This window comes from Pyxicephalus adspersus, chromosome 5, assembly GCF_032062135.1.
Source record: "Pyxicephalus adspersus chromosome 5, UCB_Pads_2.0, whole genome shotgun sequence".
Classification (NCBI taxonomy): Eukaryota; Metazoa; Chordata; class Amphibia; order Anura; family Pyxicephalidae; genus Pyxicephalus; species Pyxicephalus adspersus.
This window is the reverse complement of record NC_092862.1, coordinates 13,347,217-13,375,174: the sequence shown is the minus strand read 5'-3', so window position 1 is coordinate 13,375,174 and position 27,958 is coordinate 13,347,217. Positions and strand designations below refer to the sequence as shown.

General features: G+C 38.4%; 1 protein-coding gene across 1 annotated transcript; it reads right to left on the bottom strand.

Moving 5' to 3' along the window:
- Positions 1-119: 119 nt before the first annotated feature.
- HAS2 (hyaluronan synthase 2) lies at positions 120-26,368 on the bottom strand. Its single transcript, XM_072410683.1, has 4 exons — positions 25,913-26,368; positions 9,853-10,479; positions 4,672-4,773; positions 120-1,860 (listed from the first exon to the last, which is right to left on the bottom strand). Exons 2-4 carry the CDS (start codon positions 10,477-10,479, stop codon positions 931-933), a joined length of 1,659 nt encoding a protein of 552 aa, XP_072266784.1. The 5' UTR covers positions 25,913-26,368; the 3' UTR covers positions 120-930.
- Positions 26,369-27,958: the final 1,590 nt, after the last annotated feature.

Below are 27,958 nucleotides of genomic sequence, written 5' to 3'. Positions count from 1 at the left end.
ATGTCCATGTGAACATGGGAGGAAGTTACAGACTGAGGGTCATTCATATCACTAAAGACATCTTAGATAAGGTGTCTTTGTGTTATACCTTTATGATGGAATAAATGGATTCAGAGATTAAGGTACAAATAATTATTTTATTCATTTGTTGGTGAACAATATGAACTGTTATAAAGCTTCACATTTTGACCAGTATCAGTTAAAATAAAAAATTTAAAAAACACATTTTTAAAAAGAATAGAGAACCAAATTATTTATCGGATAAGTAAAATATAAAATATGCATTTTTTTAAACATTGCATACAAATAAAAAAATCATAATTAATTCAATAATATAAAAATACAGCATTCCACCGTGCTTGTATAGCACATGTGATATTTATAAATTGATGGCCACAGGGCCATCCCTAAAACAAAAAAGGAAATAAAATTAAAAAGAACTTTTTTAAAAAAAAAAAAACAAAGTTTATAAATAAAGTTGTCCTTTATTGCTAGAGCCGATTGGCCCACTTTCAAGGAACTTTTCCAGAGGAAAAATACATATTTAGAAAAGATCCTGTAGGCCTAAAAATATATCAGAAGGCTTTGTTCACCACGACATAAGCATGACCAGTGAGGTATACAGAGCATAACACTGTCAGGCATATGCACAATCGAAAAAAAGTGCATAATAAAATTGCTTCACCAAAACAAGGCATGGCCTGGTTTAAAGTTGTGTTCAATTTCTCAAAAGTTTTCTACTATTTTTTTGCTTTGGATGCATGACAACGAGTCACAATTAGTGTTTGTTTAAGTCCCAGCAGCAGTGTTGCATTTCCCTTCAAGACATGACTTCATGTCCATAATACTTCTAGGAATTCTAAGTCTCGTAAGGCTTTTTATTTTTTCACAATGTCTGATAGGTTTGCACACTTTGTAGATAAGTGATCATCATACATCAAGTACCATATCATATTGCTGTTCTTTCTTCCGCCTGCCACATTTTGTGATCATAGCCACATATAAAGTCAAAAGCATCACCCAGTAGCAGGCGTAAAGTATTGCACCAATGATGAGAACCGTCTGTTCAGATTCTGCAAATGGCTTCCTTGTTTCCCTCCATATGGTGTAGAAGACACCACCTAGGAGGATTGTAAACCAAACGGTTATAGGAATCAAACCTATAAAGTTGACAACGATAGTTTTTCTTCCTGAAGTTCCCCACCCGGCCTTGTTGATGGTGGCAATAGCAAACATCTTCGCTGGTAGTAAACTGGACATGTACAAGACTGAGTAAAGAGACATGAAAACCATGACTATATTCCCTCGGAGTGCACTTGCAAAGGAAGACTTGATAAGGCCAACAAACTGCACGGTCAATAGGAAGAGTAGAATGTTCCATATACGCCCCCGGTAGAATAACTGGATGACTGTTGCAATTAAGAAAAAAGGAAAGAATCCGGTAATCACAGCTTCGTAGGTCATCCACAGATGATGCTTGTGGAACCACAGAGCATTGTACAGCCACTCCCGGAAGTAGGACTTGCTCCAACGGGTCTGCTGGTTAAGCCACCTTAGATACTCGGTAGGTGTTTCAGTAAGGCACTTAGACCGCGCTGTGTATTTGGTTGCATAGCCAAGACTCAATACTCGATTAGTTAGATGCCTGTCATCTCCAAAGCTACACTGAGAGCCCATAAATTCTTGATTGTACCAGTCTTCTATGAATTCATGAAGTAGTGAGTTTCTGTACATTCCCAGAGGTCCACTGATGCATTGAACACACCCAAAGTAGGACTGACAAGCTCTCTCGATGTTGAAGGCCATCCAGTACCTCACACTACTCAAGAAGGAGATCCATGAGTCATATTTGTTTAAAATCTGAAAAAAGAAGAAATTACATAATTTATTTATAAAATTCATACCACCAAGATAACCTATGTGCAAACAGTGAGTTAAATTGTACATTTTCCAGAATTATAAAAAGAAGAAGATACAACTACTACAAATGATCAGCAAACACATAAGGAAACTGGAGAGATGGTTCATTTTTGGAGACATCAGCTGTTGCAGCCATAACCACATTAATGTTAAACCAGATTAGATAGGTTGGCTTCCTAAATTAAGTATCGATACACTTTTGGAGTGGGCGGAAGGCAAGGCATTCAGGGATTGTCCAATAGTATCCTTCACTTTATCTCTCAAATGTTATGACAAATTAGCTATCATGCTACTAGTAATAATGTACAAATAAACATGTCTTAACAACAAAAAGTGCAGAAAGTAGCAACCACATTGATATTTGTCCATAGTGGTAGACAAGCACAGATGTTTATTCAAACTGGTTGAAAAGTTAACCAACTACCAGGGGCTGCTAATATAAAGCAGAATCTATGGTGAAGGTTGGTAAATGTCTAAAAACTCCCTATCAAAACTGCCTCCATAGCCATTCTTATTCATCATACGATAAAATGCATGGATGGTGGTTGACCTGTGCTTGGTAGATAGTCAACTGCCCAGTAACTGAACATGTGGGTACTAGTTGTTCAGTGGTTAGTAGGTAGTCAACCACCCAGTAACTTTAGCTTAAAATGCATATGTGTGAACTGCATGTGCAGGAAGGCAACAAGTAGATAATAACAAGTAGATAAGAATGAAAAGAAAGCATAAAAGGGGGGAAAAAAAGAAAAGAAAAGAAAAGATCATTTTTCATTTGATCTTGTATTTATCAATTATGTTGAAAACCTTTTCTGTATTCAAGATATAAACAATCCTACTGATAACAATAATTAAAACATACAGAAAATACACAAAGGAAGTATACGGTGCCAAGCCAAATAGAAGAGATTTAGCGCAGGAGTAATTACTCTTGGTTGAAAACATCATGAGGAGGGTAAATTATATGTATGAGCAAGAGGAACAATAGTGCAGTGAGCTGAACATCAAAAGGAAGACCTTAAGTCTTTCTCCTCCATTGCTCATATTTGACTTTAATTGTAAAAGCACAACTGCTGCTGTAGCGGAGCTGCACTTCCTGCCAGTCCTCAGGAAAGTCATAAATTAGCATTTCAGCGAGCCCATCCAAGTGACTACAAGGAGGTATTACTTTCAAAGGGATGGGATTAGCCAAAACCAGCAAGAAACCCTTGGAAGGGACAAGCAGCTCTGTCTGGCTGGATCACAGACAGACATCCCTATAAGAGGAAGATGTCTGCCAGGTCATTTAAATAAATCTATATTGTACTAAAATTAGGCATCTGTATTTCGTCAGGCTTGGGTTCATTCAGTGTGTGTTCAATGCAATGTACATAATGACATAAATTAATTCTGATTGGCTGCTCAGAGGATACGTACACATTGTACATTATCTATGCTTTTTGCACTGAATAACATTTAGGTTTATATACAGGCAAAACTTTCTATTCAGTGTTTGAAAAGAAGATCAGAACACCTGTCAGGTTGCTCCAGGAAAGATTCACCCAAACTAATTTTTCTGATGATAGGAATTTCCAAATTTCATAGTTGTGATCAGAACAGGAGGTTAGGATACATCACAATGGGAATATCCATTCCAGTGCATGTGGAATTCTCGGATTTAGGATATTTCCTTCTTTTCACTGGTTTATCTCCAGGACAGGAAATTATGGAGGAGAATTTTTACCAACAGAACAAAGACAGTAAAAAATAAAATAATTGAGAATTTACAGTTTTCACTTTTCCAAAGCTAAGGAGTTTTGGTCATACCATCGCTAATACCATCAGGTGTACTTGGATGGGACACAAACTATACATTTACTGCAGGTTATTTAAAAAGCATGCCCCAAGAAGAATCGGCAGCAGTGAATGCTTGGTGAATATCACATTCTCAATATTGTTTTTTTTAATACAAAACCAGCTTTAATTGTTAAAGTGTCTATATGAAGAACAACCTGTTTTGTCAAAGCCTAAAAAGTAGAATTTCGGCATTGGCTTTGTTAAAATGAAGGAACAGGAAGCATCAGGTCTCCTATAAGGAGAGTGAGGATCAATGCTCTAACAAAACAATGCTGTGTTCAATGCTCTAACAAAAAGGTCCAACTCTAACAAAACATTATATTTCTATTTGGACAGGGTTTTGGCACCTGTGTTGGTTTTTGGGTGGCTACATTGCCTTGCAGGGTTCCATGGAGCCCCAATGTAGCCACTACAGCATAAAACCCACCATCTGAACCAACACACACAGGCATTCCAAAAGCCTAGCACAGCAAGAAATACCCCTGCTTCTCTTCCTTCCAATAAAAAGATCGTCAGCAGCTCCCTAGCCAATGATGTCACTGAATGTGAAGGCAATCATGCGGCTTTTTGTAGAACGTGCCCTCCCAAATGGAAGCTTGGGAAAGTAGCACTAAGCAAGCTGGACACTGTTTAGGCATATAACTGTAAGTTCTTCTGAACATATCGAGAGATAGTAATAACTGGACAATAGGTGGATAGCAATATACTTAATTGGTTAGCAAACTGCAAAGAATGTTCAATGAAAAATAACGAGTCGAATACCGTCAAGTTAGCCTATCACTAGCTCCAATCCAATTCAACTCCATGAAAAGCTAAAAATGGACCGGGCATGGACCATGGAGCTTTAGACTTTAACATGCCATATTATGATGATACATCTCTGTAATAAAAAATTGATCTCTCAGTTGATGTATTTACCTGTACATCTCCACCGACACCCCCAACCATCGAATCTTCTTCTAAAACTTTCACCATCTCTACTGATGACGCTGGATCAAGTACAGTGTCAGAGTCACACACCTAAGATATAAAGAGATAATGAACATTAGATGGCACATATAGAATGTACTATAAATCAGCATTGATTTTGGTATGCAGCATTATAAAATTAAAAAAAAATTGTTTTCATTCACAATGATTATTAGGATTATTTTAGGATTATCGTCATATTTTTTCTGTTTATATTTTTGATAACCTCATAAGCTAGACACAGTTAAATTCTTCTAGATGTCACCTAAGTTTCATACTAGTTATACTTTTGTAAAGTATTTAAAAAAAGAAATAGGCAGCTTTCAATAAAATAATAACTGATTATCCTTGTATGATGTTCTTTTCATGCCCTTCCTGTTACAGGGTACCAATACTCTGTCTTCCTGTTCTGCATTGCCACCTTATCACAAATACTTCTGATAAAGACAAGTTTCCATTCCAATACATATTACACAGGCCTTGTCCAATCTTGTCACTGCCAGAAAAACCTGACCTGAGATATGACATGAAGCCAAGACTGCAATGCAATGTAGAAGGGATGTGGCTGTAAAAAGGCAGCACCAATATACAAGGCATAAAAAAAAGAATGCAAACCATAATTTAATTTTGCAAAGTTCAATTGTTTATAATATATAGTGCTATAGCAAACCAAATGTCATTTTAATAGGGTCTACAGCAACCTAAAGTTTTATCTCAATGGGGCTTCAATCTCTTATCATATGATTCTGTTCTCAGCAACCCCCCCCCAATGTATGGATGGACTTGCACTTGCTGTATCTGTGTATACTCCAAACAATGTAAATCTACACCCTATATGGTTATGCTTTAGTAAAGCAATGGAACACACACCAGGTCTACAGTTTTTATTGCATTGTATTATTATTATTATTATTATTATTATTATTAATAAACAGGATTTATATAGCGCCAACATAAATGTGCAGCGCTGTACATTAAAGTGTACTATAGTAGTGTGGGTCAGTTGGCACCTCATTGCACCGCACTGCGTGTTGTGGTAGCACTCCATAGAGAGCATTACTCTGTGCATTACTGCAACCCGTTAAAAAGCTAGCCAGATTTTATACCAACTAATCACAAAACGTAATTCTGAGCCTTTGGAAAGGATACACAAAATACATAAACGTACACCCCCTTTTATTCATTTGCCTCAAAAACCTCAAATTCCTGGTTGACTGTGAAGAAAAATCACATTCTTTCCTAAGTGTTAAACACACACAGACAAAACTGAGGTTTCTGTTTTTTCCCTGAACCAAAAAAATAATCTTAGCTTTGGGCAGGGCCTGAGTGGTTTTCTCATGATGATCTTTAAATGATTCTGGCTCCATCAGTAATCATTTCCCACTTCGGAGTCAATTGTGAAAGCCGTCTCTGATTAGATGAGTGTAACAGAGGCTCAGCTCCAGGCTGTATGGTTGTAACAGACGTGCCGCAGGTGCCTCGTATTGTGAGAACATCATCCCGTTGTTGGGGAAGACAATCCCAACACACTGAAGTTTAGCCTTGTTCTGTTCCTCATCAGAGAGGTCCTGATATAACATTTTTACTTTAGCTTCAACGTCAGCTAATAAAATATTCAAGATCAACATTTTATGTGATACTTGCTCATGGTGTTTGACTAAGCTCTAATTGCTAACTCCTCTAATTGCTGATTTTTTCTTGATCTATTTGACTACAGTTGGGCAAAAATGAGGCTTTTTGGTGCACTGCCATGTGGAATGTGGTCTGGTCCACAGTGGCAACACCATATATATATTGTGAATCTGTATTATAATACTAAACTGTAGCCTAAAAGTCTTATTTTTGGCAAAGTAAGGAATGTCCAAAACCCATGTAAGCTGCTGTCTGTGTTTCACTGTGGAGCTTTCTTTACTCTGTACTGCAACTGGAAAGGACAAAAAGATCTTTTTAATGTAAGGAGAAACTCCACAAAGACCCAACTTTACCAGAATAACAGCCCATATTGGGAGATCTTACCCCTGGTAAGTGCAGTTTTTTTTTCCAATCATTTTATGTTTTGGGGACAATGGCCAGACCAATAAAGAGGGCAATTTTCTTCACTGGGACACATACAGTTGGTCAGGAGTTATAATCAGGAGATCAATTTAGGAATTATAGTCAGGCAATCAATTTAAGCACCTCCACAATTGAATTTCTAAGCCGTTTCTTGTAGGCCAAGTGCTAACCAAGCCTGGTAAATGTTGGCATAGCCATTATGAAACATTCGATTATTGTGGACATTGAAATGTAGAAGAAAGTACATTTACAAGTAAGCTTTCTATTTCAGTACCCTTACATATGTATGAAGAGTATGATTATTTTAGTTTCCATGAATCAGATTATAATTTTGGCATGGACGATCCTACATACGTAAATTAAAAATTTGATCAGCTGTTCCTGAAAAACCTAATAGAAGACAAAAGGATAAGAGAAGAGCAGAAAAAAAAAATATCTTCCCTTGAAATGAGAACTGAGTTTCCTGGAAAAATGCCACTAGACTGTTCAGGGATTAGAAAATTCACATATTTAACGTCAGCCGCTGTAACAACTTTCACCAGATGTACCGGGGTGAGGAGACCCTCCCTACGGAGAGTCCTAGGGGATAAGAGACCTGTCTGACTCATAGCTAGGAGACAGTCAAATGGTTCTGAAAGGTGATATCCATCAGGGGAATCGTAGAAAAATTAAATGGCTTTCTCCGGAGAAAATATTTTTCTGTTTCACCTTGCCAACTAGCAACGTTTTCACTAACAAATGTACTACGTTCCTAACTCATGCCTGGAGACATTGTAAACTCCTAAACCTCGTAGGATTAAGCTGGCTTGACCTCAGCTAACATTAAAGACTATTGCCAACCTTCAGGTGTTGTGCAGCATGAGAACTAAAGAACGTGTGTAGGCCATCTGTACTTCAGGAACACACAGCTTAAATTTGACATGTGTTTCATCTTCAGGCTCTTATGAAATGAAAAGGCAGCTTTGTTTTACAAGTTGAAAATACTTTTCTGTATTCCTTTGTTTAAATTTATTAAAAGTGGAAATTGGCAGAAGTGTACAAACTTAAAGGGCTACTAAACATTACAAGAAAATGGTGAAGATGTGACCCGTTCACTACCGGTGCACCCTTTGGTTCTGCTATTGGGCCTGATTTAATGAAGCTCTCAAAGGCTAGAGAGGATAGGCTATCATGGATTTCTCATAAATCATCTTGGACCAAGTCCATTCCAGATTTGATGGACCAACCAGTTTCTCCCATGATAGGCTATCATCTCCAGCCTGGGTGAGCTTTAATAAATCAAGCCCATTGTGGGTGACCTGGAAGCTGGTATTGCACCTATCTGACCAGTCCTTTACCTGCAGTGGGATACAGAGGTATAAACATGCACCTTTTTGAATGGTGAACCATGTTTAATCAACATTTGTGTATGGGGTTATTAGGAAGTAATTTTTAATGGAAGGGCCACTGTTCTAATTTGAGTCCCCTAAAGTCTAGAATGACTAATTCGTTTTTGCTAGTTGCTGCCTGGCCAGAGCTCCATGTTGTATTATATTGGAGACTTTCTAGTGTGTGAAAATAGGGCTCCTCTCACTTCACTTGCTATCTCGTTTTTCATTTTTCTGATAGTGATATCTGCGAAGAATTGTGGCAGCTGTCAGTAAGGTGTAAATATGTATAACCTACAGCAATAGCTAAGCAGCCACGGGATTGTGTCAAGAATGGCCTCATTCAGTCTACTCTACCACAGCATTGCTTGGATGAAAAATTGGAATCCCAAGTCAGTGGGCTATGTTTGGAATATATGGACTAATCATCAGTGCTGCATATTTAACCCATAAAGCTGAACTAAAGGAAAACACAGATGAAATGTAAATATAAGAAGTGTGATCCAGGCACCTTTGCTGGACAACCCAACCAAGTTCTCAATCACATCAGCTCACAAACACATCCCAGTCTGCGGACTAGACAATAAAAGAGAAGCAGCCACAGTGATTATCACAGAGAGAGCATGTTTTTACATTGTGTAGGTTGGTAGCCTGATTAGCTCTTTGTGTCGTTCCTCCCTAAACCATTTTTGCTGCACATGGAATGACTGAGAGAATATATTAGTTACATCTATAAATTCATTCATTTTTGCATTGATGTATTATTGTTGTTTATTATTAATATGATCATTTATTTATGTAGCATGGCATATTATATGGTGCTAGACACCCAATATTCATCAGCTTACACTCACAACATCATATCTTCTCATATCAGTCTCATTAGCCACCAATACATTTTTTTGTCATTTAAACATGCTTAAGGGGCTTGTCAAACTGCATGGCTCACAGCTTTCTAGCACCTGGCAAACCGTGTGACCAGGAGTAGCAATCTGCACTATGGACAACACGATCTGCATGCAACTGTAGCTGTGGCCATGGTGTACATATTCGGGTCAGAACCGGACTGCAACAATATGCCAAAGCCATGTGCAAAAAACGGTCCTAAACACTCCTATTTTAAACGGAAATGCCATATGGAAAGATTGTACTATATGTAACAATATTGATTGTTCAGCTATAGAGGTTTTACACAGCAAAGGTATCATAATATTTGGTTCTAAAATTTAAAATCAGGTTGTGTATAGCCGAACGCTTACAAAACAAGCCACAGATTCCTTACATTCAGAAAGTTAATGCACTGCACCGCCCACCGTATATATATTATTTTAACCTGGACAGGTTACAGCTGACAGTGTGTATGTGTGTGTGTTGTTTTGGCATTTGGTCAAAGAGTTTCATTTTCCGTCTTCTTCAAGGGTTCCGCCTTTCTAGGAACATATGTATGTGTTGTGCTGGGGGGGTGGGGATGCTAAGGCTTGATTTGGAACCCTTCACTTCTCAAGAGTGACGTTATGCACTTTCAATAGAGTTTACAGTTTATTCGGCAGCTTTGTACTAGGTTAAAAAAAACACTTTCATGGAGCAGAGTGTGTTTTAAACACTGTGAATGGGCCACTGTGTTCAAAAGAGCCTGCTGTATCCTGTACTTTGTGCAGGGATATTACAAAAGTCTGTCTGTCTGAACATGCAGCGACTTATGACCTACCTGAACATAATCCACGCTTCTTCCCAGTGCTTTGAACGCTGTGTACATCACTTCTCTCTTGCCACCCCACTTCTGCATGATGCAAATGTAGCGGTTGCTGAGCACCAACTGAGTAACGTGTTGCATGCTCTCTTTGTGTGATTGCTCTGTCTCCCCGGGGCCCTTTTCATGGAAGTTATTTTTCCAGATGTAAGTGGCACTTAGGTCGTTGCCCATGATTTCACTAAACGTCTCCATCATGTAGACGTCATCATCGGAGTTGCCATCAATGACCATGATGACTTTAATTCCAGGGTAGGTCAACCTCTTGACGGATAGTAAACATTTTCGTAAGTAGTCAGGATCCTCTTGATATGCAGCAATACAAAGGGCGACGGACTTGTTCAGTTTAATAGGGGTCTCCAGGGAACGTTTCATTTTCCTGTGCTCTAAGTATGCGAAGAGGCTTTGGATGAGGAGGTGGAGGGCTAAGATTGCGCCGTACAGTCCGAAAGAGAAGTAGTAATTGTCTGTTTGGATAAACTGATACCCTACGATATAAGCAGCCGTAATTCCCAGTAGAAGGGACACTCCGAAGAGGGTTGTTCCAATTATTCTTAGGATGCATATAAATCGTTCACAATGCATCTGCAAAAAGAAAAACACAAAGCCCGTTAATGACAAGTTTGGACAAAACACATTATGGGGGTCATGTTAGCAGGTAGCCAAAACGATGAGCCATAATTCCCTCAATGCCACTGTCTTGGAAATAACTGCTTTTTGTCAATAAACTCCAATATGAGCTATAGAGTCCCCCTGGAACTAGCTCTGCCAAAAGGTTTCTGATGTCAATGATGGTTTCCATTACACTCCCAGCAAATTCCTATCCAATTTCATATACTAAGAGTCTTGATAGGCTCTCATTCATCTCCAATTTCTGCATTGCAGGATATTGTAGGAAGATAATATAAAGAAAGATAATTCTTTTCAGTATATGTACACTTTAAGTAACTGATATACCAAATGATCAACCTATGAAGGTCTTTTTTTCAGTTTTGGATAGAGTATTTCCTTTACAGAAGATGCAACAGAAAATGAGAGGACATATTCCTAGAATAAAGAAAATGTCAATTTAGGACAGTTAATGCAATAACTTTTGGCCTTAATTATATAATTTTCTTCATTTCCTACTCAGTCGATGACTCTAAAATGCAGGATTTCCCTTCATTTTTTGTCTCAGCGACAAACATCACTAGGACAAATAACGAGGTTAAATCTTCTCTAGGACAATACATTGTAGTGTGACAATGCTGGGGAATAAGGCATAGCAATACGGACAAATAAATTATATTTTTCTGACACATTTTGTGACAAGCAGGTTTCTCAAGGAAGGTCCTTACAGGGTTTCTGGGGTTCAACTCCAACAAGGGCATGAGGCTCAGTTGCAATTTCAACCTCTGCAAACCCTATTCCTTCACTTCCGTTAAAGCCCAACAGGCTTTTTTTCCAGTTTGTATAGAGCAGGTAAGGTTTAGTGCTTCTATCAGATATTATTTGCCATCTGTATCTATATTGGAGAAATTTTCACTATCAGGATGAGAAGTACAGAAAAAGTTTTTGCTTTTTGTGTTATTCCGATAACCAATCCACGGATCCCTTGTAGAGATGTCACATATGCCTGAAAGTGAGGGACAAAAGAAAAACCCTGACAAAACTTTTCACCTTTTCCCACCAAGTCCAGAACTATTTTCCTCAATCTCCCCTCCCCAGTGCATGGTTCTACTTAAATATAAAGGTAATTATACAATGGTAGGTATAACACCTATTATGTTCATTAAAACAGGGTGTATTGGGTGTAGCTCAGTCTGTCCAGAGGTTAAAAAGGATTTAATGGCACAGATGATTTTAGTCAACTTTTCCAGCCTCCTCCAGAACCTCAGGACAACCCAGATTATAAACTTAGGTGGTAGCTTGATTTTATTCAGAGAATAGATTTGGGTCCTGGGAACAGTATGATAAGCTTGCTGCTGGCCTTTCTTCCCTTTGTATTTTATCAGCCAGCGGAGCTTGGTCTGATTAGGCTCATCTCACATCATGCCTTGGCATCAGCCGCCTCTTGGAACAACACCCTCTTACATCATGCAACAGCAAATGTTGCTTTTCCTGTGCTGACTTAAGCAGCTCAAACACAGCCTGACTTAAAATGTTACAGTCTACACAGTAGGATCAACTTTGCTTCTGCACGAAAGAGCTGAAAATTACATTTTTCTGCATGAATGACTATGTTATTTTAAAGTTTAAGCTTATATTGTTGCCATAAAAAAGGGTTCATTTTGATTCTATTATCCACAAACATCCATAAAATGAATTTAGAGCTGGTATATGCTCTGCAAAGCCGAAAGAAGAGAGAACCGATAACAAGTTTATTTGGAGTCAGTTAGCCAATCAGTGTCTTCTATTTATGACAAATGGGATGGAGTTACGGGTGTACAGCATCATCAATGACGCCAATAACCATACCCCATTGCTAATTATGTAAATAAATAAGTGGAATATCAATAAGATACATGTTGTGCCCTCTTAATAAATACATGTGAGTGATGGAACCAATGAGACTGCACTCATGGGCAATCAAGAATGCACAGGATCATCAACAATGTAGATATAAATGATATTGGTGGACAAGTTGGAAAACTGGTACCTGTTGCTCTTGAGAGTGCTTTATGGGTTGTCAATATGGGATGAGATCCAACATGGTGATGTGGTGGTGCATCAAGTTGGATAACCTTAAATAGAAGAATGCTTAGAGAATGTTCACTTTGCTTAGGGATAGATCCCATTACAAGAGGTGCTACCTTCAGTGTTTAGGTTGCAGCTAAATTTGCAGGTTCATTCATTGTCAGTGCTCTTCCTGATGGTTTCAATACCTGGGTCAATAAGTCACCAAACACACTATGCTCAAGCATATAGGAATTGAATGAATGAAGACTAAGGGCACCATTTAGAGTGGTACCTACTCTCTTCTTCTACCCCAATGATTGCTCCATACTACACCTGGAGTAAGGACACCTTGTTACATGTCTAGTCAAAAACATATAACATGCTTCCACTTTCTGCATTTGGTTGTCCCCTATTTATGAGCAGAGCTTCATTTTCTTTAATACCAAAGCAAGCAAAGAAAGCAAAGCATAAATGAGATGAGTAAAGCAGATTTTGCTCAATATATTTGTCGGAGGATATGGTTAGACCATACTGCTGGTCTATAAACGGTCTTCAGTAGATCTTGGTGAGTTATATATTTTCTAATAGAAACATAAAGGGCTGCCATAACTGGTCCACTAATAAAAATTCCACCAACCTGCCTACTATGCTGGGTCTCTATTATGCATTTGGATTTAGTGAATGAGTATGCTGGCCTTTAAAGTCAGAAAAGGTCCTCAATATCTTCATACTTCTTCCAGGTCATCTGCTGAAGCTAGCGAGTTGGTGTGACATCTGGACAAGTAGCATCGTAAAGAAAACTAACATGTTTCTTTCATGACATGTTTTCTTTACCAATGTTCCACAAACACATTGGACGCACCTAAGCTTGGAAGTATGGAAGTGCAAGCCTTTCTGCCGAAGAGCCGGTGCACATTTCATTATACTCTGAGGCTGAATGCCAGGATATTTAAAGGCCTCTCTGTGGTGCTGGAATGTTGTGACTTTACCTCAAATAGCACATGTTATTTTTAATAGCACAAAAGTCTGTACTTTCATGGAATATGACAAAATCACCTTTCAGGGCAAATTTGAAGCAGCGGAAAAAAATGCAACAAGAGCGTTCTCTGTTTTGGAAAGCACCCGAAGTATATCAGAGATGTAGTAAATATCAGTGCAGGGTTGTTGTATATCAGTGGCTGAGATTAATATAGACGCCGTTCATCAAAGGCTCTGGTAAATGAGCTAATGTAATGCAATTACCTCCGGAGCTTGTGACTCTGATTAGGAAACACAATATCCAGTCATAGCATGTTTGTTGAAAAAATAAGCAAATGCAGATGGCAAACTAAGCACACTATGGGGATGATTTCCTAAAGAATATAGGTTGTTCACTTAGCAAAGTGGATTGTCCACCTTGCTTGGGATAGTTCAATAAGTTTAGTTAATGTTGGGGAAACTCACAACATCCAAACATGTGCTAGGAAATCAGAAAAAAAATGGAATGTTTTCTTGCACATGATTGGATTAGTAAAGTCACCAGAGCTCCAGCTCATTTACTAAGCTAAGTGATATATCCCTTGCATGAGGATAAAACACTTTACTATGTGAACAGCCTATATTCCCTAAATCAACAGCTACAAGTCAGCTTTCTGGTTTCAAGAACAGAAATAGCCATGTGTGACCTCCGTGTGATAAAACTTTATTGTAACTATACTTTTCTACTGTCTGTGCCAAGAAATATCATTATATAAAGCAAAATCAGCATGTAAACGCTCTTTAGAATCCCACTTTTTAAAGATTGGTTCCCTTCTACACTTAGTGGTTTCTTCCACGAAGCCCATACAGTATAGGTTGGTGGGGGACACCATTCGGTACAGTGGGGGACCTGAAGATCATCACTCCTGGAATTCTTGGTTTTGTCCCAAGGTGGTGATTTCTACCAACAGTATAAGCAGTAAGAAGTGTAAGTATAGAATATCTTCTTTGTGTGGATGCCTTTTACCGACAGAATCAATTTAAAGCGTACCTAAACTCAGAAATTTCACTTTACCTAAAAGGGTAGACAACCCTTTTTTATGTAAGATAAAAATTCTGTTTGTTTGTTTTTTAGGTGCAACACCCTTTTAAAAAAAAAAAAAAAAAAAAAAAAGGTGCAGCACCACCCCCTAATGAATGGGAGGGCAAAGTTGCCCAGGATACCTACGTCACGCATCCCGGAAGGCTCTTGGGTGCTCCTTCTGCTCATGTCCAAGTATCTCGGGCATGCGCAGACGGAGCCTTTTTATAAGAAGAGAAAAAGTTGTTGATCGGCAAGTTTTTTTCCAACCTACGTCACCCAACCTCGCGCCTGGGTCGGGTGACATAGGAAGAAGAACCAGGAAAAAGAGGCAAAGATGGCAGTGCCCAGGCTTGGAGACGGATGCCGGGACCCGGTGGAAGAGACCTCTGGACCGATTAACTGCGCTGCGGGATTAAGCGTAAGTGGATTTTAGGCATTTTGAGTCTAATTCCTATTTAAGAACCAGGAACAATAATGCATTTTCTCTGACTTCCTGACCTGTGTATTTGTTCCAGGTTGGTAACTTATAAAGTCTTGAAGCCAGAGGTTCTGCATAATAGCCAAACATTTCCAGATAGAGAAAACCAATGGAAGCCCTCTTACAACATGCTTCAGATCTAGAAATGCTTTTATATTCACCACCAGTTTTGCAGGACTAAACCTTCTAAAGTGTCAAACCCCACACAGACTGCAATTTAAAAAAAAATAAACTACTAAAATCATTTTTAGCAATTATACCTCTGCTGAACTCAGTTCAATAATCATCAAACATTCCATAAGAAGTATTGTAAGATGGTAATTGACCGGTTCAAAAACATATTATTTCATACGTCGTAAATGAACCGGACTGGGATCATTAGGTCACCTATGTTTTATAATTAGTGTAAAAAGTCTGAATACAATGAAAACACCAGGCTGAAAGTCTGTATTTGTTTTGTGTCTGCCTTCGTATTTGCTTGGCACCAATTGACGCAGGAAAATAGAACGGTCCACACCGTCGGCACACCTTCATCACTTGGGAGGCCAGTGGTGGTGGAGCGAGATGAAACATTGCAGAAATTCTGAAATTACCATTACCTTTCAGATCCCTGAAATAAGTTTTTTTTTTAGTTTTGGGTAGCCCAGGGGAGAATTAGAACCTCTGTGAAGTTTGTGATGCTGTCCTTCTGCTTGTTTGGGAAAAGGGGGGTCAATTTACTTCTCCGTGATTCCACATAAAATGACAAGTAATAACCCCAATGGGGAAACAAAATTAAAGCGCTTGTAAAAACAATACTTTTTAAAAAAAATTGGATACAATGGAGAAAGGTTGGACACTCTATCATAGTACTTCTCAATCAGGGTTCCTCCAGAGGTTGCAGGAATTCCCTGAGCAAAGAGCAGTTTTGTGACCCTGAGGTCAGTTTAACTGACACCAATGTTTTTTGGGGGACTATCAGTTAGGGTGACATACTTCCTGGCCAGCAATGTAATAGGCATTCTTCACATTGGCCACCATGCTAATGTACTGTGAGCTGTGGACATAGTAAATATAGCAGGGGTTCCTTAAAGATCTGAAAGTTATTTTTAATTAAAAATGTAGAGAAAAGCTGCTCTATCAGATTTGAAGCGCTGTCAGTATCCCCGCTGGGGAGATATTTCTTTTTGTAAGTGATCATTGTCACTAAGACAAACAGTGAGGGGAAGTCCACAGCTTTTGAGTTGAGAGGAAATCTTAAAAAAATGCAAATGTTCTCGTAACATCTGTCTCAAAAGGTAATTTCTCTTACTTAAAGTTCCATTAATTTTCTATTGCATTTTTAGGACAAGCAAAAGAAAGCAAATGCTCAGCAAAGAACAAAAAGGGGGAATAAGGATCTTACAGAGGCCTCCATGTGCAGGCATTGTTAAGGTCAATTTGGGGCACATTATACCTCGTTGGCAAACAGATTTTTCTAACAGGTAAAGATAGTTGCCTTTGATAAAAAGGAAATGAGCATTTCGTACATCCGATCATTTGACCTGAAGGGAATATTGTAGAAGGTGCCAGAGCCTTGGCAATGCAGGAAAGTAAAACTTCCATACAAGGTTAATTTAGTGCTTCCCAATGCCTGAGTACTTGTTATAATGTTGGAACATTACCATTAAAGGAAGGAGGGATTTTTTTTTTGTTCTACCCACCATATGTTCCATACCATCAATATCCGGTTTTGGTCTCCAATATTAATACAGTGAAACAAATACAAAACACTACAAGCATGTAAGAGAATAGGAAGGGATGGCTTAATGTATAGAATGCAGCCCTAACCGGATTACCAGAGTCTATGTTATTGGACTCATGCACAATTGTGCTGGAAAATTATATCATGTCTACAATGGTCCCATAGATCACTTGGCTGCCAAATTTCACAGGGCCTGGAATTAGGAGATTCCGGGAATCCAAGCGTAAATGGTTTATATTCCTTAATAAGTTTCAGGAAAAAAATTGCTTTTAATTTATTAGGTGCAGAGCACAGGTGGTATAAAGACAGGGCAGTAACCCAAAGCAACTAATCAAACCATATTAAATAAAACTGACTACAGCCAACTGCTAAATGTTTGTTGGTTGTTGTATATTTTTGTATATCATTAAATCCTTCAGTTATCCTGTATTCAAGCACTCTATCACTGTCTGTCCTTCAAGTTTGCAGTTAAATGATGAAATGTTACAAAAGTGTTGGTGATATGATGGAGGGGTCTCCATGAATGACCTACATTTTCCTTTAACTAAATTTTTATCAGAACTTTCAAATTAAAACGTAGGGGCTAAGATTTCACTGTGGGTTAATAAGGGTCGCTTATCAATGTTAACTAAAGTAAAACTTTACCTTTTAGCCCACGGAGAATACATTACTATGGATTGAGTGCTTCATTTATTCAACGCAAAGCTCCCACTGAAGAAACATTTAGCTAAAAACCTTTGTGTACTTTCCTTTGCTTTCTTTAATCCTAATCCTACCCTACCTTGTAACCCCAACATTAACCATACCTGTAACCCTAACAATAAACCTCCTTGTAACACTAATACTTATTCTTACACTAATCCTCTTTGTAACCCTTAATTTATTACAACCACTATCTGTCACCCTAACAGTAATCCTTCCCGTAAACATAACATTACCATTCACACTATACTCTTCTTTAACCTTCATATGAATCCATTTTGAATATCTTCAACTCACGCCATTCCTCTCTGAACACTCATACTAATCCTATCTATAACCTTATCATTAACCCTTTCTTAACCTTACCATTGATACTAACTGTCCCTGTAACTCTAACACTCTCCTATGCACTATTGCACTATGACCACAATTCGAACATTACCTGTGCACTAAAGATTTACTTTCCAGCATTGAAGGATTCTAAATTCTGGTGCCAGTAGTATTTGCCTTGCAGCAATTGAATAAATAGAAAATTACAACTATTTCTTTTTTTTCTAGAGCGCTAACATTGCTTGAAAATTTTCTGCACCTGAATTCCAAAATTAAAGTGAATGTTCGGGTTTAGCTGTTTGATTTTTTTATGAATGTATGTGTCACTGTGTCATAGTACATCTCCCTCTGTACTTCTAGTGGTTCCACATATGTTTATTCATTGTTGCACCTTTATTCTATAACATTGCAGAATACAGAATGTCCTGTGATTGGCCAAACAGAAAGGGAGTGTGAAAATGACTGTGAATGAGGGCCACAGCTCTTTTATTGATAGCCACTACCAGTACTATAAAGCAGCAATAAACCAATTATTAGTTAATCATTCATCATTTACATCTCAATGGTAGTAACCTTTGCTTATAAATCCCCTTATAAAATTGGAATCTGTTTGCTGCAAAATTACCTTGGTTTGGTTTATTGTTTGTAGCTGATTTGCTGCTAAGACTGACAAGATCTACAATTTCCTCCTCCAAACACAAGAATTAAGGGTCCATGGGAAAAGAATGTGTGTAACATTTCTAAAAACTGAAAAAAGTAGCACTCTGAAATAACATTTGCTAATTTGCTAATTTTTCATGGAAAAGCATACTTTAGCTGGGATTTAGTTTAACAGAAATGTAAATCAAATCATATATATAAAAAAAAAACACGGAATGTTACTTAGCAATATATAAATCTCCCACCATCCCTTTAGAAAAACATGTCATGCACTAAAAACAGTGTGAGTTTATTTCCTTGCAGATAAACTTCTACTAATTGCCAGATAACCAGATTGTTAATGACAGGTCAGTGAGGTGCAGAATAGCACACATGAGTGGCAGGGGTGACAACCCCCCCAGACCACCTACATTCTACCCCACAGCATGAGACAGATGTCATGAAACTACAAAGCAAAACAAAATATTCCTTTTACTCTAAAATGTATGGCATCGTATCGCTATTTTATTTGCTATAATGGATATTATTTTCAGCAATTAAAGGCCAATCAGAGAGGATAATGAACAAGCAGTATTGCTCACTTGGTTCATGTGACATTGGTTGAAGATGGAGCATGGTATGGGTATTTCGATACACATTATAGCGTAAATGAAATCTATTAATCTATTCATTACTTTTTTTCTTGAATGTTTTTTTTAAAGATAAGTCAAACTCTACCCCCTCCATTGTAAATAGCTATAGGGGACCAGTGCCATCAAATTCCATTGAGTTGTATCTTGCTGAATGTTCTTCAGCATCCAATATACTTTTGGATGTACTGGATGTCTAGTTCTCCGTGTGCTTTGTGATTTCTTTTTCCAGAACTACTGTGTTCTGCAATGATTTAAAGATTGGCGTTACCTTACACTGCAGTGGGGAATGCCAGCAGATGACAATTCCATAAGTTCCAAGTTGGATGTTCTTAAAGAAAGTTGGATCTTCTAATGTAGAAGAGGTCAGTAGTAAGGGTATTGCACAGGTAAGTATCATTTATTTTTGTAGGAAAGTCACTTCAAGAGGAGTAACTTGATATGTCAGTGGAGAAATCTCACCGCCTAATTCCGCTAAATGAAATATTTAAATTCCAGTTGGTTTACCGTCTAGAAGGAAAGGAAGGAGAGCTTCTCTCCAAGGCATTGGACAATATCTAATAACTTCAGTGTAGAGGGCATCTATTGGCACGAGTGGACTGTTCTTCCAATTTGCTTCAATGATGAAAAGTGACTAATATAACTGTAAACTAATAATTTTGGTAAACCTATGAATTTGTTTAAATCAGTTTTCATATGTCTCCAGCTGTAACCCCCCTTTAAATAAATCTGAGTGTCAGGCCTGCAATGAATGATTTTGTCTGCCAGTTTATCAGCTTATAAAGGATGTAAATGGCCCACTTTGCTGAGAATTTATATTCCTCTGAATGCAATATTCCAGTCTATGGGCTTGAAAGGATTATGAAGGGAGAGCCACAAGGGAAGATTATGGAAATTTCACTGTGGGTTGGTTAATAAGTTTCCCATGCTAAAACATTTAAAACATTTCCTCTTCTTCCAGTATGAGTAAAAAAATATGTATTGGAATCTAAAGCAAAATTAAGTGCTACTGTTAATTCCCGCTGGATAGAAATAGACCACCCTCATACTGTAAGGTTACAAGAGGGCACTAGGGGGCTCCAGTGGGATGGCAAGATCATACAACGGCAGCTGTGGTATGAGATACATAAAACAAATATTAATGTTGGCATTGGACTCCATTTATGCTAAATTAAGTGTTTCATTATATTGTGGTCTCGGCAAGTCATCATGACAACGGAGAAGATACCATACAGCAAGCCAGCATCATAATCAACTGATTCCTTTCTATCTGTCTCATTCCAAGCTTTGGGAAACATATACAAACGCCCTTCAGATAAAAGTCTAAATATCCTTATTTAAAGGAACCTGTCAGAACAGAAATATGAACAAGCGACAAGGATTGACAGATCTCATTATCTTGATGTGTCATCTGTCCATCAGTGACCAAACTTACATGGACTTTGGGTACAAGAGCTTTATTTTACTCAACATTGACATTCTAGATAGGTGAAATAATGTAACATTGAAATATTTATCTTCTATATAGATCTATAACATAAATAGGAAACTGTACTGATGGAAATATCAAGGCATTGTTATCCTTATTCTGAAAGTGAAGGCTTTTTACATCTGGCCATGCATGGATCAATTTCCCAGTTTATTCAAGCAGCTCATTTGATCGTAATAAATAAAATTATTTGTTGAATCTGTTTAACTGTAAACTATTGATAATAAGTGTAGACTCTTAAAGAATGTCAGTTGGTCAGGTTGGAAAACTTCCATCAATCGTAACATTATTTGAGGTTTTGGAGACCATTTGATTGATTTCTTTTGCATTGAATTTAGAAGCATGTGTTTATCATTATTAGGAGATTGATCAATGTAAAATATAGTCATACATTTTCATTTTGATCAATTGCAAAGAATCAATAATAAAGATTTAAGTGTGCTTTAATTTCAGTACGTGGTAGTATAATCGATTGGCAGTGGTTGACATTTAAGTCAATTAAATTATAAACTGATGTTATTATGTTGAATCATGTAAGGCTAGTTTAAACCAATAACCCCAGGCAAGCATGAAGCTACTAAGGTCAGCAAAATCAATGCCCCCAGTCTACATATTTGTCCTTGATCAGGGTCAGAAAGCGTTAAGCCTTTGAATCAACATAACAACTCAACAATTAGCATTTGAAAAAGTATTACAGTTTGCAAATTGGCCATGTTTCCTTGATTAGGACTGAGCCCTATAGCATGTTCACTATAAATGGAATAAATGGGAATGTTCTATATTTGGACCTAGCAGATAAGACAGAAGGTGACAGTGAAGAATTCAAAGTGTAGGAAAATGTGTTACTATCATCCAATGGAAAGTTTCCCCATTAATGTATGTAGAGATAACGGCTTCCTGTCCCCAATGGAACAGCTTGAGGCTCCCAGAATAAAGTCTCAGATTATCTGTAGGCTGTCATCACCTCTCCAAAAATCATCCATCCCTTTTTTTTTTTTACCATATCTAACTCAGCCTTCCAACACAGGGAACTCCTCCAGTCTACAGCAGCCAACCAACCCCAGGCAGGGCTGCTATTGTGTCACCCAGGGAGGTCGACATCTCTGTGACGTCAAAGGTATTCCCCCACATGGATCACGTGGAGAAAGGAGTACAAGAGGCAACTTCATAACTCTGGGAGCTTGCTGTTCAGGAGCTGAGCCAAACCTCATACACTGGTCTCTCTGTACAGTGAATTTTATGATTAAATACTCCGCTCACTCCTGACTTTCTGTACAAACAAGCTGGCTGCTGACTTCACGCGAAATAAGTCACAAATTGCGTCTCTTGCAAAAATCACATTATGCAAAGCTTTAACGCCAGCCTCAGGCACTTTGTTTCCAGCCATATGATTGTAATTTTCACATTTCGCTGGAATATAAGGATCCTTATTCTGGTGTGTTAGCTTTGTGAATTGAGTCTCATGCGTCCATTAGAATCCCACGTGCTTATTTCTGTCTTTCTTCCCTCCTGGCCCAGCCTCTCTTAATGACTTAGCTTTTCATTATGCTAGAAATGTGCCAAATAACGTTATAATCCCGACTGTTGGATCCGGCGGAGCTCTGGGTTGGAGCCCAAACAGGGAGGGATCACAAATGTGGTTTTCTAATACAGCATGGCTATCTGGAAGCTGCTCAGCTGCCAGTAACCTCACCCTGGACATCATTAAACAGACTTTTATTGAGGAAGGTACCCTGCATGCCACGTTTCAGGATAATTATCAAAGCAAAGAGAATCTAGGCTGTCTAGCCATTGGATTGTTGGAATGGAACAGTTCAAGAATTCTAAAAACTATAGAAATCGAAATGTATCCTACAATGTAATAGTTAAAACTCTAAATGTGTTATTCTTTGTAACATCTATTGAAGGTACATGGCTTGTTCAGTGTAACAGCAAAAGATCATTCAATGGCCCATACACTGTACCATCCACGGCACACGCAATTGCCCATACACTGTATAATGGATGGAACACCCAATGGCTCATACACTGTAACATGCATTGGACACTCTATGGCTACTACACTGTAACATGCATTGAACACTCAATAGCATATACACCATAACATGCATGGAACACCCAATGGCTTATACACTGTAACATGCATTGAACACTCTATGGCTACTACACCATAACATGCATAGAACACTCAATGGCTCATACACTGTAACATGCAAGGAACACTCTATGGCTACTACACCATAACATGCATGGAACACTCAATGGCTCATACCCTGTAACATGCATGGAACAGTCAATGGCTCATACACTGTAACATGCATTGAGCACACAATGGCTTATACACCATAACCTGCATGGAACACCCAATGGCTCATACACTGTAACATGCATGGAACGCTTTATGGCTCATATACTGTAACATGCATGGAACACTCTATGGCTACTACACTGTAACATGCATGGCCCATACACTGTACACTGTACAATCAATGGCTCATACACCAATACACTGTAACATGCATGGAACACTCTATGGCTCATACACTATAACATTCATGGAACACTTATGGCTTCGTTTGTAAAACAGGAGATTTGACATTCCCTCCAACATTCCCACGTGAGAATCTTCTAGGTCCATGTGTTTAAATGGCCATAACTGATTCCCACCAGGGAATGTTGGCAATAATGTCCCTGTTTAAAAATAGAGTCCTCAGTGGCCCATACAATGCACCAACCATGGAACACTCAATGGCTAGGACAAGGTAACATCCATGGAAGAGTCAATGGCTCATACAATGTAACATCTCTAATACTCCAATGAAATACAATGTAACAGTCACAGAATTCTAATGGGCTTGTGGAATATAATAAACTACGGAATTCTAAACCGATGATATCATGTAATGGTTTTGGAATTCTTAGATGCGGATGCAGTGTAGCCACAAGTTGTTGCTACCAGCAACTGGTGACAGCTCATGGTTTTTCTCCCAGTGCAGATTATTTATAGAAATTAGAAATAATTGCATGTCCACTGTTACACAAATAATGTAGTTGCAGGACACTTGGCTGATACAATGTACAAGTTTATGGATTCTAAGAGCAATTTATAGGACGCAGGAAGGATCTGTTGCATGGGGCAACCCATTATGTCCAGTAACTCATTCCTTAATGCATGCTGGAGAATAAAGAATATAATCTGGCTGCTTTAACAAAGGTCATCTTTTACCTTTGCTTCAATTTTAACTATTGTTAGACGTCTAAGTTGCCATTAATGTGCAATAGTTTAGAATTTTAAATAAAAAAAGCAAAGAGCTGTTGCTAATAGCAACCAGAATTCATATTACATTTCCGCTGTGCAATATAGAGCAGCTGTGAGCCACCCCTCCCCCATATGGAATCATTTTTGCAGCTTGCAGATGATCACATATTCATTCAGTGATGGGATTTATAGAGGAGTTAATATTGCCGAGGGGCTCAGTGGCAAACCCCACCGCCCAAAAAAAAGTCTTGGCCAAATCTTTAAAAACTGGGCTCATCTAGGTTGCAGAAATAAATGTGAACATGAACCTAAAGGTGTGATTAGTTCCTATGGTGTCATGCCTTTAATCTGTAGCTGTCACAATGAATTTTGATACAATGTAACAATTTCAATATAAGGGTAGGATAGGGTTTTGTTTCTTGTAAAGATGTAACAATTGTAATTATCTCCTGAGACAAATGTAATTGAGGACAAGTGGAGGTGCTAAACAGAACAATTCTCTTCCATTCAAATGCTGAGCTGGGGAGGTGTGAAGCATGCTCTGCCCATGTGTACAGCCCCTGACAAAGCCCACCCTGGATCTGCAATTCCAATAGAGGTGTCTGTGTCACATCATCTTTAAGTCTTTTTGTCATTGCTTCTGAGGTTGGACTTGACACCCCCCCATACCTAGACAAGTCCTTGGCACGTATTCCTGGAGGCAATATTCAGAGCCACATCCCCCCAACTACCACTCCACCTCCCCTTCTCTGCAGCCATCATACTACAATGAATGGACACATTCTATCACACATGGGACTGTTATTAGCAACCTATTGCTTGTGGATGGATTATGTGTAAAAATACAAAAATATTTACTCTTCCCTGTAAAATATTTTTATTATAAGAGAATATATTCTATACATTTATACCAGTCCAGATGGATAAAAAATATTATTTTATAAACTATATTATATTATTATAAAAATAAATATAAAATATTAGACCATCTGAGCTAAGGTACACCCACTTTTGCAAAAAGTTTTCATCATAAATAATAAAAAATTAAGACCAGTGGGGAACTACATGTTCCAGGTGGTCATACTACAAACCCCACAGATTGCCCCTGTAAAGTAAATAGATCAACTTTATAAGTGATGGAGAACTATAAGTTCCAGCAGGTCAATTTACTAGTCCCACAGCCTTGCTTGCAAGACCAGTGAAGGGAGCAGAAGCAGAGAAATCATCTCTCCATAGCTGCTGGGGAACCATAAGTTCCAGCAGATCAATCAACTAGTTCCATAGCTTGACTTGCAAGACCAGTGATGGGAGCAGAAGCCTACAAATCCCCTCTGTATAGCAGCTGGAGAACCATAAGTTCGAGCAGGCCAATTTACTAATTCCACAGCCTCTCTTACAAGACCAATGATGGGAGCAGAAGCAGAGAAATCCCCTTTGTATAGCAGCTGGAGAACCATAAGTTCCAGCAGGCCAATTTACTAATTCCACAGCCTCTCTTACAAGACCAGTGATGGGAGCAGAAGCAGAGAAATCACCTCTGTATAGCTGCTGGGGAACCATAAGTTCCAGCAGGTCAATCTACCAGTCTTATAGTCTACCCCAGCACTGATCAATCCCTCCATGGCTGCTGTAGAACTACAACCCCCAGCAGGTCACTCTACCAGACCCACAGACTGCTTCCAAGGCCACTGATGGAAGCAGAAGAGGAGAAATTACTCCTCTATAGATGTTGCAGAACTATAAGTATCAGCAGTCCAACATCTTACCCTTAGGACCACTGGTAGCAAAATTAGGCAATGTATGGATCTGCTGTAGAACCATAAATTGCAGCAAGTCATCCTACAAGTCCCTCCAGGACAGATCCATCACCCCTCTATAACATCCACATCATTATAAATCTCATCAGGTCACCCCAGGATCACAACCTTGAGCAAACCCCTCTGCAGAACTAAAAATCCCAGCAGATCCCTCCTAATCCTTCTACCCAAAAATTTGAAATCACGTGTACAATACAGCAGTAGAAAGTTTGCCATTCAATCATCACTGTACCTTGAGTCTTCCAGGGTTCTGGTGGTCACAGGCTTTGTGTGGTCTTCTTGAACAAACAGTTTCCAACACTGAGGTAATATTTCAGATGAAGAATGCTCAGCAAAGGTTAAAACAACCATAAAAAAGTGAAAACCAAAAAAAAGTGGTTGTATAAAAAAATTAAAATAAAATAAAAAATAAAAAAATCCACTTGTATTCCAAAAAATGACTTTAAAAAAAAATCTATCTAAACTAAAATATAAAACCTACAAAAGGGGCTTAAATTCTATCTGCCCAAGGCTGGAGGGGTACAGAGTGCAGTGCATGGAGCAATGGGCAGTCCAGATGTGCAGCATCAGTGTACAGTCTGTAATGAGACTGACACAGCAGTGTGGAGCCCTCTTTAAGAGAACTTCTCCAAACCATCAGCGAATAATTTTTTCCAGACTCTACTTTGACATTTCCTCTTTTTTTCTCCTGTAGCCTTTCTTCCTCCACGTTACAGGGGTCTTTAAACCAGTGCAAATAGAGCAGGGGATCCTGTCTTTATTAGGGGAGGGACTCGGGGAGGAGGGAACTTGGGATGAAAAAACACTCATTCACTTTTTTTTTCTCTTGGCAGGGGTAACTTAAAAAAAAAATGCATGCAATTACCATAATTGCAACCATTGGAAGAGCCAGCATACTCTGTCACCACCTGATTTTTTTTTAATATTGTACATAGAAATCTGCCAACTGCATGCAAGCAGATCTTTGTAAAAAGTGAGCAAAGAAAAAAAACTTTTATAAAAGTTTGTAAAGTTTGACAGCTGCAATCACGTGACTTGCCCAGAACCCTGGACCATTTAGGCATCCCCACTCATCCACAGTTTAACAGTATTTTCTTTCCCTGTAATTAGCAGGATTTGTAACTTTGGAAGGGTTAAACATACAAGAATATACTGTATGGATATTAAAGCACTTTTTATGGGACTTTTCTTTTTATGGGCTATTAACATGGGAATAATGAGGTTAAAGGTTTTTTTTAATGTTGCAGTTTTCCAAGAAACAAGTGCCCCCAGGACTGTGAACAGTTATAATGTCAGATTTAGTTCCCCTATGGATTAAAATATACTTTATAGAGTTAAATGTCACAGGCTGTAATTCGAGGAATGGACGGTAGATGACGCTGTTGAGAAAATAATAAATATACAGTATGGAGAAGTTAGGATTTGCTGTTGTAGAATTTCTTCTGAGAAACTTCTGTATTGCAGAGATGTTAGCTGTGAGCCCTGCAAGCTTGCTGGAACAAGAGTGTAGTGTGTTTCCAGCTGAATTTGCAATAATTACTTTAAGTCTCAGTAAATAAGTGATAGTGTCACAGCATCATCCCCATAAAATCATCAGCTCATTTCTGCTGATCACTGGATCAACTGAATTGTGACACTTAAAAAACTTCCATCCCTTCCTCCCAAGAGCTAAATAAACATATTGGTACACAGATTTGTTTGCAAACATGTGGAGAAGGATAATTTAACTTTGATGGGTTGTTACAAAAGACAGTACTATAAAAAAAAAAAAAAAACTGTGCCATAGGGGGAATAAATGAAGCTGGGCAGAAAAAAATCTTCAGTAAAGAATGAAAAATCATGCACAGTACATGAAGATACATTATTATTATTATTATTAATAAAAAAAAACAGTAATAATATAGCGCCAACATATTACGCAGCGCTGTACATTAAATAGAGGTTGCAAATGACAGATATACACGATTAAAAAGAAGGAGAGGACCCTGCTCACAAGAGCTTACAATCTAAGAGAAGGGGGAGGTTATATATGTGGCCTTACTAGTCCTTAGAATCTTTGGTGTGTTTTCCTATTCAGCCGCTAACACGCACTTAGTTTTCTATGGGGACAACAATCCCTGTTCTACATCTATGGGGTGTCCAAAAAGGGCCCATTGGTGGTTTTGTTTCTCATATAGTTCTGTCTGCCAGTAATATTTTTTCAGAATGTTTGCATGCATGCACAGCTTTGCTTAAATTATGGGCATACCATGGTGCCAGGATGATGGCATGGACTGCA

What these genes read in the sequence shown, in the direction of transcription:
- HAS2 (XM_072410683.1), bottom strand. Translation starts at nt 10,479, where the DNA reads ATGCATTGTGAACGATTTATATGCATCCTAAGAATAATTGGAACAACC. An exon ending in GAAGCGTGGATTATGTTCAG is followed by an intron (nt 4,774 to 9,852) that starts GTAGGTCATAAG and finishes TTTATATCTTAG; the next exon opens with GTGTGTGACTCTGACACTGT. An exon ending in GTGTCGGTGGAGATGTACAG is followed by an intron (nt 1,861 to 4,671) that starts GTAAATACATCA and finishes TTCTTTTTTCAG; the next exon opens with ATTTTAAACAAATATGACTC.